The sequence below is a fragment of the Saccopteryx leptura genome, chromosome 3 (genome assembly GCF_036850995.1).
Source record: "Saccopteryx leptura isolate mSacLep1 chromosome 3, mSacLep1_pri_phased_curated, whole genome shotgun sequence".
NCBI lineage: Eukaryota > Metazoa > Chordata > Mammalia > Chiroptera > Emballonuridae > Saccopteryx > Saccopteryx leptura.
In genome coordinates, this window is record NC_089505.1 from 173,028,283 (window position 1) to 173,042,953 (window position 14,671).

At 43.8% G+C, this 14,671-nt stretch overlaps 1 protein-coding gene across 3 annotated transcripts in view; it reads left to right on the top strand.

Annotated features, from left to right (window-relative positions):
* The window catches only part of SH3RF3 (SH3 domain containing ring finger 3), a 191,463-nt gene that overhangs the window by 156,804 nt on the left and 19,988 nt on the right, over positions 1–14,671 (top strand). For all 3 annotated transcript variants that reach the window (XM_066376895.1, XM_066376894.1, XM_066376893.1), the window contains one exon: positions 1,862–2,196. In XM_066376895.1, coding sequence (XP_066232992.1) covers positions 1,862–2,196 — 335 coding nt within the window. The remainder of the gene's footprint in view (positions 1–1,861; positions 2,197–14,671) is intronic.

The following is a 14,671-nucleotide window of genomic DNA, read 5'->3' on the forward strand; positions in this document are numbered from 1 at the left end:
TGTCAACCAGGGTCACCCCAATAAATTCAATTAAAATTTAAAAAAAGTTATAGCAAGGCAAGGGGATCTTGGGTTGCAGAAGGGCAGGTGGCACTGTTCATTGGGTTGGTGAGCACAGGTCTTCCCAAGAAGGTGGCGTCTGAGCTGACTGGGAGCTGCTGAGGGGGCCAGCCAAGCAGCTCTCTGGGGGAAGGCGGTCTGTGTGACAGAGCCGGGGGGCACCATGTGTCCAGGGTGAAAGAGAGCCTGCATGTGTGTGTGAGGAGCAGTCAAGAGACCAGAGTGGTTGACTGGAGGAAGTATGGGAGAGATTCAGAGAGGATGCCAGAAAAACCATGTGGCAGGTGGGCTTAGAACTTTCTGGAATACCCTCTCTTGTTTTGCATGCGGTTTAGTAAGGGGATGTGTAGCATGGTGAAAGCTAGCTCGAGGTGGCGGTGAGTGGTCTGCGCCCTCAGCAGGAGAACCGAGAACTGGAAGCCTTGCCTGCGGTGTGCCTGGGGCCCAAGTGCGAATGCTCTTCCTTAGCTGAGCGTTACCTCCCGTCAAAGGGCTACTAAGCTTGGGTGTAGAAGAGTTCAGACAGCAGGGGAGAGGTGAATAAATGACCCCAGGAGTACTGCCCAAGTCCTGATTACCCCATGGTGATTGTGTGACTCCGGTGGCTCTATTGATCTGTGTCATTGCCTGACCTGGTCTTCCTTTGGAATGAGGAGCTGTGTTGAGGGAGGATCTTTCTAGAGCCATCCCAAACCCTGAGTAATTTTTTTTTTTAAACCGTGGATACACCTCCCTGTGCCTCCCTTCCTAGAATGAGAGGACAGGCTCCAGCATGGTCTCAGAGGAAGGGGTTGCTTTGCAGGGGCAGGTGGACAGGCATGTAAGTGCGTGCTCTGTCCATGGTGCATGTGGGGCTGAGATACTGCTTCATTGCATGTATACTTCCCCATTAACTGAGTCGTCCATGTGTGCCACAGAGTCTGGTTCCAAGAAATAGCAACAGTGGGACATACATTTTTCCCAGCTAACAAAGCAAACACACCTGGAGCTGAGTTGTGCAATGTTAGGGGGACACTTGGTATGAAGTCCTGTCTGCTGCTGCACCAGCTGTGTCTCTCTTCTGGGGCCAGGTGCTTCCTGGCTAGAACTCACTGGCCTGTAGGATGGTTCGTCCTCTCCCCTCCGTGTTTCTGACTTAGTAAGGAGATGGTTCTTCAATACTAACAGGAGCTGTCTTGGGATTCGTTTTAACACAGTACTGTGTTTGAAGGGAACTATCTGTTCAAGTGACAGATTTCTACAGATGACTTTCTTTAGAGTCCTAGCACCCTTAGGCAAGGGGCTATGTCCATCCACGAGGCTCCTGTTATGTGTTAGGAAACTTGGGCTATGGTGTGCGGGCAGGGAAGGGGGTACCTGCTTCCTGGGTTGCGGGGGGCAGGGAGGGAAATGCAGCACTTTGTCCTACAACTGGCACAGCTCACCTGGGCCGGGCACCACTTCAGAAACAAAGCACTGGCACTGCAGTCTGGGAGCTGTTGATGGTGATGCCTTATATGCAGGCGCCTCAGGGTTCTCTTTCAGACCTGACTTCGATGAACACTCTATCAAGGGCAAGTGCATCGGCCTGTCACAGCAGACACTCAGATACTCAGCAGGAAACTGGAAGCAAGGGGGAAGTGGAGTCTTGGTCCTGAGGGAGCTGTGCGTCCTTGGGGTGCTGGGCCTCGGGTCTCCCTGGGACGTGTGCCCAGGTCTGCAGAAGACTGGGTGGACTGTCCCAGGAACACGTTCGTTGCAATTGCACAGCAGGTTGCAAACTAACCTTTCAACCCACTGTCTCTCCAACCCCTCACTCCAGCTGCCCACTGCTCTGCTCAGGTTCAGGACCGGCCCACCGCCACCGTGTCGCCCCTGCACACCCAGAACTCCCCGTCCCACCTGCCCATCGCCAGCCTCAGGCACCACTCCATAGTGTCCCCGCAGCACCTCCACCAGCCCCCAGCGCAGCCTGTCACTGGGGCCCAGTGCCCCCAGCCAGCCATCCCACTCATGTCAGCAGCATCAGCCATCACACCTCCTAATGTCACTGCCGGCAACCTCAGTGGGGAGGCTGAAGCAGGCACCGTCAGTGACCTGTCAGCCTCCAGCCCCACCAACGCGGGGTGCAGACCAGATGAGAAGAAAAATGAGAAGGTAAGAGGCCCGCCCTGGGCAAGCTCTGGCCCTGACCCAGCAGGTAATTGTAACTCTTCGGCACCAGACGCCAGGGTCATTTCGTACAATTAAGTCCTGAGGGTTGGCACCAGGCACACAGCAGATGTGGAGGCAAACCAACTAGCAAAGCCGCTGGTTGTGGAAGTGGAATTTAGACAAGCCTCAGGTGCTGACATGGTCGACCCAAGCCCAATGATGGCGTCTATGCAGGTCAGAAAAATTGTGTCTTCTCCTCCAGGTGCTTTAGTTCATCTATCAGGAAGTCATTGTGATGTGCTCATTCTGTCAGAGCAGCATTCTTCCTGCTAGATCTCAGCCAGCTGGTGTGGACGGGCATTGTAACGGCCACTGCTGCTGAGCGCTGAGCAGCCAATGCCTCCATCTCCTTGTGACGAGGATGCCTGGGCACCTAGTGCGGTAGAGTGGTTGCTCTGCTCTTTGTCTGCATGTCTGTTTGGAAACCTCTTAGATTTTGATCTGCTCCAGTAGTGGGATTCCACTGGGTCGCAGCGGATCAGCAGAACCGATACTTAATTTTTTGTTGAGTTCAACAAACTGGTTAAAATGGCACTTGTCATCAAGGTTCTCTCTAAGGAGGGCACCTGAGCAGCTGTCCAATGTGTAAACACAAATCTACATTCCTTACTCTTTTTTAACATTCATCTGTGCAACAGTGTATTCTAAGTGCCCGTAGTAATGTTCGTTCCATCCATAGGTGAAAAAAATGGCAAGTGAGGACGCCAGTCAAGAAGCAAATATGGAAATACCTTAAATAGGTGTTTTATTGTTTTTTGTCAGGTATTATTTAATATTTTATTAATATTTTAAAACTTTGTCTTGTACATAATCTAGTTTTGTGTACCTCTTTTATTGTTAAGTGTTAAATACATGAAATAGTAAACTACCTTTCCGTATGTCTTTTTTTATATATACTTAAAACAGTCATTAGCACAGAGAGCTGGTTATCAGATTCTTTGAATCCCTTCCACCTGCGGCCTTATGAAGAGATGTGTCTGGGTCTCGTCAGGTGGCAGAGGTGAGGGTGTGGTCCCCCCTTTGCTTGGACATCTTTCCTGGGCCTCTGAAATGCTAAGAAAAACATTTTAAAAAACGTAGGAAGGGAAGAGCCATAATAGCTCTAAACATGTCTTGTTCTTTGCCCCCAAATTCCCTGCCTGTGGCACAGGGCTAGCTCCAGTGTGGCTCATTACTGGGCAGGGTCAGCTTTGCAAGAATCAACCTGGAGAGTGACACTGTCACTGTCTTTGCCCTCCTGAGTGTGTTGCTAATGACATTCCCTGGGTGGGGTTTCCGGGGTTCCCAAGAGTTAGGCGCACAGAAAGACAGCCAGTGAACACTCACAGAATCTCTCAGGAAAGGCACCTATAGAAAGTGCTCCCGGCAAGCAGTCTCTAGGAGATCCTCACACAGGAGTGCCCTGGAGTCACAGGGCCCCACTCTACAGGGCCTTTCGATGTCATCTGAGTGGAGAGGACCCAGCCCCTGACCAGCCTCGCTGTCCTGCCTGTGACATCCTTGAGGAAAGGTCACTCAGGTTCTGCTAGTATACCTCTACAGACTGAGAGCTCACTCTTTAATGAAAGAGCCTCGTCTATGGCTGGACTTGACCTTGATGCTTAAAAAACTCACCCTCTTGTTGAGTCACAGTCTACAGTTGACACACATACACGCATATAAATGCACAGTCAGACACACATAATACATGCACGCATACATTCACATGTATGTATATATATGCACCCCATATGTCCACACTTGTGTATGTGCACATACACTCACACACATAAATACGCATCTTGTGAGTCGATCCACTTGGGCAGCTCTGCCCCCTCCCAGTCCATTTCCTCTTCTGAAAGCAGCCCTTCTGCTATTTAGGCTTTTTCTAAATAAACTATTTTAAGAGCAATATTAGGCTTGCAGAAAAAGTGATCAGACAATACAGATTTCCCAAATACACCTGTCTATATGCTTGCATAGTCTCCCCGTGATCAAAACTTCTCCCCAGTCCAGAGTGGAACCTTTGTTACAGTCGATGAGCCTACACAGACACATCCTTACAGTGTCACACAGAGTAGTCTCACCACCCTAAACATCCCCTGTGCTCTGCCTGTCCACCCCTCCCTCTCCCTGTGGCTCGCAACCTCTGATCTTTTCCTCTATGGTTTTTCCTTTTTCAGAATGTCATATAGGTGGAAGGCTATACTCTAGGAGGAAAACTATACTCTAGGTCAGGGGTCCCCAAATTACGGCCCGCGGGCCGCATGCGGCCCCCTGAGGCCATTTATCCGGCCCCCGCCGCACTTCTGGAAGGGGCACCTCTTTCATTGGTGGTCAGTGAGAGGAGCATAGTTCCCATTGAAATACTGGTCAGTTTGTTGATTTAAATTTACTTGTTCTTTATTTTAAATATTGTATTTATTTCAGTTTTGTCTTTTTACTTTAAAATAAGATATGTGCAGTGTGCATAGGGATTTGTTCATAGTTTTTTTTTATAGTCCGGCCCTCCAACGGTCTGAAGCACAGTGAACTGGCCCCCTGTGAAAAAAGTTTGGGGACCCCTGCTCTAGGTGGAAGGCTATACTCTAGAACTGGCTTCTTTCACTTCATATCATACATTTTAATGTTCCATCATGTCTTTTCATGGCTTGATAGTGTGTTTATCATTACATAATATTCCATTGTACGGGTGTGCCATAGTATATTTATATCCGTGCACCTTCTGAAGGATTCTTGGTTGCTTCTAAGTTTTGGCAATTAAAAATCAAACAGCTATAAACATTTATGTGCAGGATTTGTGTGGTCATAAGTTTTCAGCTTTTTCAAACAAATATTAAGGAAGGTGACTGCTGAATCATATGGAAAGAGAGAATATGTTAAATTTAGTAGATTGTCAAAATCCTCTTCCAATATAGAACTGTTTTGCATTCCCACCAAGTCATAAATGAGACTTCTGTTAACTCCATTTCCTCGCCAGCATCTGGTATCATCATGTTTTGGATTCTCGCCATCCTGGTAGTTGTTTAGTAGTGTTTCATTGTTATTTTAATTTGCAGGTTCCTGCTGGCATAGGATGTTGGACATTCTCTCATAGGCTTGTTTGCCTTCTGTGTGTCTTCTTTGGTGAGGTGCTCAGAGCTTTGCACTTTTAAATAAGGTGGTTTGTTTCCTGGTGGCTGAGTTTGAGTTCTTTGTGTATTTTGGGTAATAGCCCTTTGTCACATTTCCCTTTTGCAAATATTTTCTCCCAGTTTGTGTCTTGTCTTCTCATTCTATTCATGCTCTTTCACAGAGCAGTTTTCCATTTTAATGAAAACCCAACTTATTAACTATTATTTTCATGAATTATTTTCACCTTTGGTGTTGTATCTAAAAGTTGTTGCCAAACCAAAGATGTTCCCCCTACATTCTCTTCTAGGAGTTTTATAGTTTGGAGTTGTACATTTAAGTCTACACTAAGATCCCTTTTGAGTTAATTTTTCTGAGGAGTAAAGGTCTGTATCTAGATCTCTCTTAGTCTGTATGTGGATGTCCAGTTGTTCCAGCATTATCTATTGAAAAGACTATATTTTCTCCATCATGTTGCCTTTGCTACTTTGTGAAAGTCTTTTGACTATATTTGCATAAGAGGTCTATTTGTGGGCTCTCTGTGATGTTCCATTGAGCTGTTTGCTATTTTTCCAGTACATTCATCTTCCTAATCGCAGCATAAGTACTGAAGTCAGTAGTGTCAGTTGTCCAACTTGGGTCTTCTCCTCCGATATTGTGTCAGCTATTCTGGGTCTTCTGCCTCTTCATATACACGTTAGAGTCAGTTTGTTAGTATCTGCAAAATAACTTGTTGGGATATTGACTAAGATTGCGTTGAATTTCTATTATATATATCAAATTAGGAGGAATTGGCATCTCGTCAATAGTGAGTCTTCCTATTCACAAATATGGAATATCTTTCCATTTATTTTAGTTCTTTTTAAATTTCATTTGTCAGAATTTTGATGTTTTCCTTCTATAACCCTCATACATACATATTTTGTTAGATTTATACATAAGTGTTCTGTTTTAGAAAATGAAAACTAATCTATAGTGACAGAAAGCAGACCGGTGGTTTCTTAGAGCCCGGAAGAAAGAAGCCAAGGACTGCAAACAGCTGGAGCAAGCATGGTAGTTCTAGCAACCAGCCTCTCCCGATGATGGTGACAGGTCACAGGCATGTGCACGTGTCAAAACTTACCAAAGTTATCAAAAGAGTTAAGACAACACTTTATTTTTTTTTTAAAACAAACTCAGTATATTTTTTGGTGAAAATACACATTTCAGAGACTGATAAAAGAGTGAGCATAATTTGCATATTTGTTTCAGAAGCAGGACACCCCTTCACTGTGGTTCTGCTTTGCCCCTGCCTCCCGCCCCGGCCCTGACCGCGCATTACACAGTCTGTGTCTATGTCCACCCGACTCTGGCTGTGCTCTGATGAAGGGGCGCATCCAGACGTGAGCCTCCGAAACAGTTTCTCTCACACAAAGCTGTACTTTGCCATTTGGCTAAAGTCACTAGTCCAGAGCCCCTTGTCCAACAACTCAGGCTGACAGACCTGCCACTGCCACCGTTGCAGCTGATGTGACAGACAGAAGGAGGCCTCTGGAAGGCTCCCCATGGGAAATTAAGTGTTTTTGCCAGAAGTGACAGGTGTCATATTTGCCCACAGATTCTCCCACAGCTCATTGGTCAGAACGAGGTGCATGGCCCTACCCAGTCTCAAGGGGTCAGGAAGGACACTGTTGAGCTGGGATGGGGTCTAGGGCCTTCCTTTTCCACTGGCCCCTACCACATGAGCCTCCACATCCCCAGTAGGAAAGGGTAAAGTCACAGAAGATAAACTAACCTGTTCTCATGAATTACTCATCCTGCTGTTTGCAGGGAGCACTTGTTAAACCTTTCCAACGTTGTCCTTGGCTGAGATCTTGGCCACAGGTGAACCTGAAGCCTGGCAGTGCTCCAGAGTCAGAGTGTGGCTCGCCAGTTATACACTGGGGTCTCGGTGGTGTGCTCTCTTCCTCTCCACCTACAGGCGAGTCAGAGAAAGGCAGAGCATAGACCCGTGGAATTTGTGGACCTACAGGAAGAAGTTCACCTGGAACCTGAGACCTCAGTGTTTTTCAAATCCCATCCTCTTCTCATCATCTTTATATGACAATAACAACCACACAGGACCTCAGGGTGGTGCCTCCTGGGAAAAATTTAGAAGCAGTTGCCAAATTAAGATTGGACTTGGATGAAAGCCCAAATCAGGAAGGACCCTTATTCAGGAAGACACTTGTTGCCTGGCCAGGGTCTGGGTGGTGACCAGCAATGGCAGTGGCAGCAGAGGACCCAGCTGGCCTTCTGAGCCTGCATCTCTGAGGTCGTCCTCAGGCTGGCATGCACCCCATATTTCCTGGAAGCAGCCTGTCTGTGTTAAGCACGCAAGTAGAAGGAGAAAATCAAAATCGCCCACAGAGTTTGCAAGCTGCTGTCAGAACCTGGCATGTTGTCAGCGCCATGTGCTGATGGGAATGGTAGCTCCAATGTGTACCTGTGCTTCAGAAGGCACGTCCCCCACTAACGCAGGCTGCCCCTCAGTACATCACTGCCCAACCTGCTGCCTCGTTGTGGATGAAGTTGGATTCTATCCCTCTGTCTTGTTTCTAAAAATTCAGCAAGTACGTGAATTTGGCATACCTGTGTAATTAGTAAAGGGTCTAATATTTCTTGTGTCATTCCAGAAATCCTTCAGAAAGGTGCCAGATGTTACAAAGACACTATCTGAGTGCCTTGCATTTAATCTGATCCTTTGTGGCAGCACCATGTGTGTCCCACAGAAAAGCCAGAGGTCTGTTGGAAATCAGAACACAAGGCAAATTTACCATAATTGGACAAAACAACTGCACAGACCCCCTGAGGGGAGGAGGGGCAGGGCTGTTCCAGTTTTTCTTATCTCTGCCCTTCTGGCCTTTTGACCTAATGGCCTTTGAAGCATATTATTTTGTGTTTTTAGTGAGACAGAGTCAGAGAGAGGGACAGATAGGGATGGACGGGCAGGAAGGGAGAAAGATAAGAAACATCAATTTTTCATTGCAACACCTTAGTTATTCATTGATTGCTTTCTCATACAGTATGTGCCTTGATCAGGGGGCCCCGGCAGAGTGAGTGACCCCTTGATCAAGCCAGCGACCTTGGGCTTCAAGCCAGCGACCTTTGAGCTCAAGCCATCAACCATAGGGTCATGTCTATGATCCCACACTCAAGCCAGCAACCCCATGCTCCAGCCGGATGAGCCTGCACGCAAGCTGGCAATCTTGGGGCTCACACCTGGGTCCTCTGCATCCTAATGTGATGCTCTATTCACTGCTCCACCAGCTGGTCAGGCCTTTGAAGCAATTTTAAAAGAGTTAATGCTCTGTTATAAATCTTACTGGGTTAGCAGGGCCTTCCTACTTCAATGAGAGGATGATGGCATTGGGTGGAGGTGACAAGAGAACAGGACACACATTCCTCAAGCTTCTCAGGTGCCGAGTCTGGAAAATCTGTAAAGAATTGCAATCTTATCATGGCCCTGGCCAGTTTGCTCAGTGGTACAGTGTTGGCCCAGCATGTGGAAGTCCTGGAGTAGATTCCTGGTCAGGTCACACAGGAGAAGTGCCCATCTGCTTCTCCAGCCCTCCCATTCCTCTTCTCTCTCTCTTTCTCTCTTCCTCTCCCTCAGCTGTGGCTCAGTTGGTTCGAGTGCATTGACCCAGGTACTGAGGATAGCTCCATGGAGCCTCCACCTCAGGTGTCAAAAATAGCTTGGTTGCTGAGCAACAGATAGCCCCAGATAGGCAGAGCATTGGCCCTTAAAGAGCTTGCTGGTAGATCTTGGTTGGGGTGCATGTGGGAGTCTGTCTCTTTATCTCTTCTATTCTCACTTTAAAAAAATAGAACTGCAACCTTAGCATGTAATCCTCCCTGTTTAACAATATTAATTCCAGTTACCCTGCCCCTACCCTGTGATAGTGTGCCATTCTTCTAGAAGAACTAGGAGGAGCACTCGGATGCCTGGGCTGGTCCCAGAGGCAGAGTAAGGTCTGTTGAAGCCCCGGGTGCAGAAGAAAATATTGGGCCTCTTACATTAGAAAAAAGTGTCAAGTCGGGGTTTTGTAGGGTCCTTCAGAAGTCGGGGCCAGGGCATGCACCCGGTGTGCCCACTATTAAATCTGCCTCTGCCTGGTCCCCACTCTGTGTCCAGGTTCTCCTGAGGACCTGCAGGTGAGACCTGACCCCACCTGGCCTGTGGCCTCTATCTTGGCTGTGGGAGCTGCGCACACTGAGTTCATGGTCACTTGGTCACGAGCAGGTTAGTGTCACACTCAGAATACAGAGTGCTCTGGGAGCATCAGCTGCATTCCCCTCTGGACACAGGACCATGCAACGAGGTCTATGCCCTTGTGGTCCCTTGTCATGGAGGTAGAATAGCAAGTGCAGAGGCGAGAGACAGCCTGAACAACAGCTGCGTGAGGTGTGGCCAGGCAGAGCAGAGAGGAGAGAAACAAAGTCTTCCTAGAATCCCATCAAGCTTTCAAAGAAGAGTGGTTTCCAAACGGCATGAGCGGCTTTTGGGAAGGGATGGAGGTGGGCAGGCTGGAGGCCAGTGGGGAGATCAGGGTGTGGTCTGTCTGCTGCAGCTGCCAGGAGGCTTGCCCACCTGCCCCCAAGTTCCCTCCTTTCACTGCGAAGACTGCTGTGGAGTGGGTGGCAGTGAGCCTGTCTGAGAGACCACTAAGCCTCTGTACCCCCCCAAGTCTCTTTCCTGGGTCTCCTAACTGCTCTCTCTCGCTGCTCAAACTCCTCAACAAAGCTAACTACTTCTGTTTTGTTTTGTTTTTTGTTTTGTTTTTTCATTTTAATTTATTGTGTTTACATAGATTCTAGTATCCCCCCCTCCAATGCACCGCCCCTCCCCAGTGTCCCTCCTTGTCTCCCTATCCACAACGTCCTCCCCCCTTCCCTCCAGGTTTATCCCATCCTATCATCCCCTTTCCCTCTGTTCGCTTTCCCTTTGGTCCTTTTGATCCCACCTCTGTCTCTATTCCATTCCTCAGGTCACATTATTCATTGGATTCCGAAAATGAGTGAGGTCATATGATATTTTTCTTTCTCTGCCTGGCTTATTTCACTTAACATAATAGTTTCCAGGTCCATCCATGTTGTCGCAAAAGGTAAGATTTCCTTTTTTTTCATGGCCCCATAGTATTCCATTGTGTATATGTACCACCGCTTTTTAATCCACTTGTCCACTGATGGACACTTGGGCTGTTTCTAGATCTTGGCTATTGTGAACAATGCTGCCATAAACATGGGGGTGCATTTCTTCCTTTGAATCAGTGATGTGGTATCCTTGGGATATATTCCTAAGAGTGGGATGGCTGGGTCAAAAGGCAGTTTAATTTTTAATTTTTTTAGGAATCTCCATACTGTTTTCCATAGTGGCTGCACCAGTCTGCATTCTCACCAGCATTGCAGGAGGGTTCCCTTTTCTTCACATCCTCACCAGCAATTATTATGTGTTGTTCTGTTAATGAGCACTATTCTGACTTGTGTGAGGTGATATCTCACTGTGGTTTTAATTTGCATTTCTCTAATGATTAGTGATGTTGAATATTTTTTTATCTGCCTATTGGCCATCTGTATATCCTCTTTGGAAGAAGTGTCTATTCATTTCTTTTGCCCCCAGTTTTTTGAGTGGATTGTTTTTCTTCCCGGTGTTGAGTTTTACAAGTTCTTTATGAATTTTGGTTATTAACCCCTTATCAGACATATTGTCAAATATGTTCTCCCATTGTGTGGTTTGTCTTTGTATTTTGCTCATTTTGTCTCTAGCTGTGCAAAAGCTTTTTAGTTTGATATAGTCCCATTTGTTCATCCTGTCCTTTATTTCACTTGTTGTCCGTGGAGATAAATCAGCAAATACATTGCTGTGAGAGATGTCGAAGAGCTTACTGCCTATGTTTTCTTCTAAGATGCTTATGGTTTCACAACATACATTTAAGTCTTTTATCCACTTTAAGTTTATTTTTGTGAATGGTGTAAGTTGGTGGTGTAGTTTTATTTTTTTGCAGGTAGCTGTCCAGTTTTCACAACACCATTTGTTAAAGAGGCTGCCTTTATTCCATTGTATGCTCTTACCTCCTTTGTCAAATATCAAAAGTCCATAAAGGTGTGGGTTTATTTCTGGGTCTCTGTTCTGATCCATTGATCTATATGCCTGTTCTTATGCTATTTAGTAACATGCTATTTAATAACATGCTATTTAGTTTCCAAGTGTTTGAGTATTTTTCAGTTTTTCTGTTGTGGTTGATTTCTAGTTTCATGCCATTGTGATCAGAGAAAATGCTTGATATGATTTCAATCTTCTTAAATTTGTTGAGACTGCTTTTTTGCCCTAACATGTGGTTTATCCTAGAGAATGTACCATGAGCACTTGAAAAGAATGTATATTCTACCAAGCTATTTTGAGTACAATGGCCTTGTAGTATAACTTGATATCCGGAAGTGTGATACCTCCTGCTTTATTCTTCCTTTTCAAGATTGCTGAGGCTATTCATGTTCTTTTTGGTTCCATATAAATTTTTGAAATAATTGTTCTATATCTTTGAAGTATGTCATTAGTATTTTAATTGGTATTGCATTGAATTTATAAATTGCTTTGGGTAATATAGACATTTTAATGATGTTTATTCTTCTAAACCATTTTGAGGTTTCCCTATATTCCCACTTTGCTGAGAGTTTTGATCATGAATGAGTGCTGGATCTTATCAAATGCTTTTTCTACATCTATTGAAATTATTATGTGGTTTTTCTCCTTCCTTTTGTTTATGTGATGAATCACATTGATTGATTTGCAAATATCGTACCAGCCTTGCCTTCCCAGAATAAATCCCACTTGATCATGGTGTATAATTTTTTTCATATATTGCTGGATCCAGTTGGCTAATATTTTGTTGAGGATTTTAGCATCTAGATTCATCAGGGATATTGGCCTATAATTTTCTTTTTTGTGTGTTGTCTTTGCCTGGTTTTGGAATCAGAATTATGCTCGCCTAATAAAAGGAGCTTGGAAGTCTTCCCTCCTCTTGAATTTTTTGAAATAGCTTGAGAAGGATAGGAGTTAGTTCTTCTTTGAATATTTAGTAGAATTCACTTGTGAAGCCATCAGGCCCCGAGCTTTTGTTTGTTGGGAATTTTTTGATAACTGTTTTGATCTCATTTGTTGTAATCAGTCTGTTTAGGTTTTCTGATTCTTCCTGATTGATTTTTAAAATCTTATATGTTTCAAGGAATTTGTGCATTTAAGGTTTTCTAATTTTTTGGCACACAGTTCTTCATTCTATTTTCTTACAATTTTTTTGTATTTCTGTTGTGTCAGTTGTTATTTCTCCACTCTCATTTCTAATTTTATTTATTTGAGTTCTCTCTCTTTTTTTCTTGGTGAGTCTGGTTAAAGGTTCATCGATCTTGTTTACCTTTTCAAAGAATCAGCTCCTGGTTTCATTGATCCTCTGTATTGTTTCTTTAGCCTCTATGTAATTTATTTCCACTTTGATCTTTATTATTTCTTTCCTTCTACTACTTCTGGGCTTTACTTGTGTTCCTTTCTAGTTCTTTTAAATGCAGGGTTAAGTTGTTCATTTGAACTTTTTCTAGCTTCTTAAAGTATGCCTGTAATGCTATGAATTTCCCTCTTAGTACTGCTTTTGCTGTGTCCCATAAATTTTGAGTTATTGTATGCTCATTATCATTTGTTTCTAGAAAGTTTTTTATTTCTTCTTTGATCTTATTGTTAACCCACTCATTATTTAATAACATGCTATTTAGTTTCCAAGTGTTTGAGTATTTTTCAGTTTTTCTGTTGTGGTTGATTTCTAGTTTCATGCCATTGTGATCAGAGAAAATGCTTGATATGATTTCAATCTTCTTAAATTTGTTGAGACTGCTTTTTTGCCCTAACATGTGGTTTATCCTAGAGAATGTACCATGAGCACTTGAAAAGAATGTATATTCTACTGCTTTAGGGTGAAAGGTTCTGAAGATATCTACTAAATTGAGTTGATCTAGTATGTCCTTTAAGTCTGCTGTTTCTTTGTTAATTTTCTTTCTTGAGGATCTATCTAGTGATGTTAGGGGGGGTATTGAAATGCCCTACTATTATAGTATTGCTTTTGATCTTGCCCTTTATATCCATCAAAGTCTGCTTTATATATTTAGGTGCTCTATGTTAGGTGCATAGATATTTATACTGGTTATATCTTCCATTTGGATTGCTCCCTTTATCATTATGAAGTGACCTTTTTTATCTCTTAATATAGCCTTTGTTTTAAAGTCCATTTTGTCTGATATAAATATTGCTACCCCAGCTTTTTTTTCATTTCCATTTGCATGAAATTTTTTTTATTTTTTTACCTTCAGTCTATGTGCATCTTTTGTTTTAAGGTGTGTCTCTTTAAGGTGTGTAGACAGCATATGTATGGGTCCTGGGTCCTGTTTTCTTATCCACGCAGCTATCCTGTGTCTTTTGATCGAATCATTCAATCCATTTACATTTAAGATTATTATTGATATGTAGTTGTTTATTGCCATTTTATTCTTTAAAGCTGTATTTCTATTTTGCTATATTCTTTTCCCCCTTTGATATGTTTACAACAGGACCCTTAACATTTTTTTTAGCATTGATTTGGTTATAATGTATTCCTTAAGTTTTGCTTTTTTTTGTCTGGGAAGCTTTTTATTTCTCCTTCCATTTTAAATGATAGCCTTGCTGGATAAAGTAGTCTTGATTGTAAGCTCTTGTTCTCCATTACTTTAAATATTTCTTGCCATTCCCTTCTGGCCTCAAGTGTTTCTGTTGAGAAGTTGGATGTCATCCTTATGGGGGCTCCTTTGTAGGTGGTAGCCTTTTTTTCTCTAGCAGCTTTTAATATTTTCTCTTTATCACTTAGTTTTGGTATTTTAATTATGATGTGTCTTGGTGTAGATTTCTTTGGGTTTCTCTGTAATGGAATTCTCTGTGCTTCTTGTGTGACTTTTTCCTGCATCAATTTAGGGAAGTTTTCAGCTATGATTTGATTGAACAAAGTCTCTATCCCTTTTTCTTTCTCTTCTTCTTCAGGAACCCTTGTGATGTGGATGTTATTTTTCTTCATGTTGTCACGGAGCTCTCTGAGAGTTTCCTCAGACTTTTTGAGTCTCTTTTCTATTTGCTGCTCTGCTTCTGTGCCTTTGTTTATCTTGTCCTCTAACTTGCTGATTCGATCCTCAGCTTCATCCATTCTGCTCTTAATTATTTCTATTGTAGTCTTCAATTCTGATATTGTATTTGTAATTTCTGACTGATTCCTTTTTATTATTTCAATGTCCTTTTTTA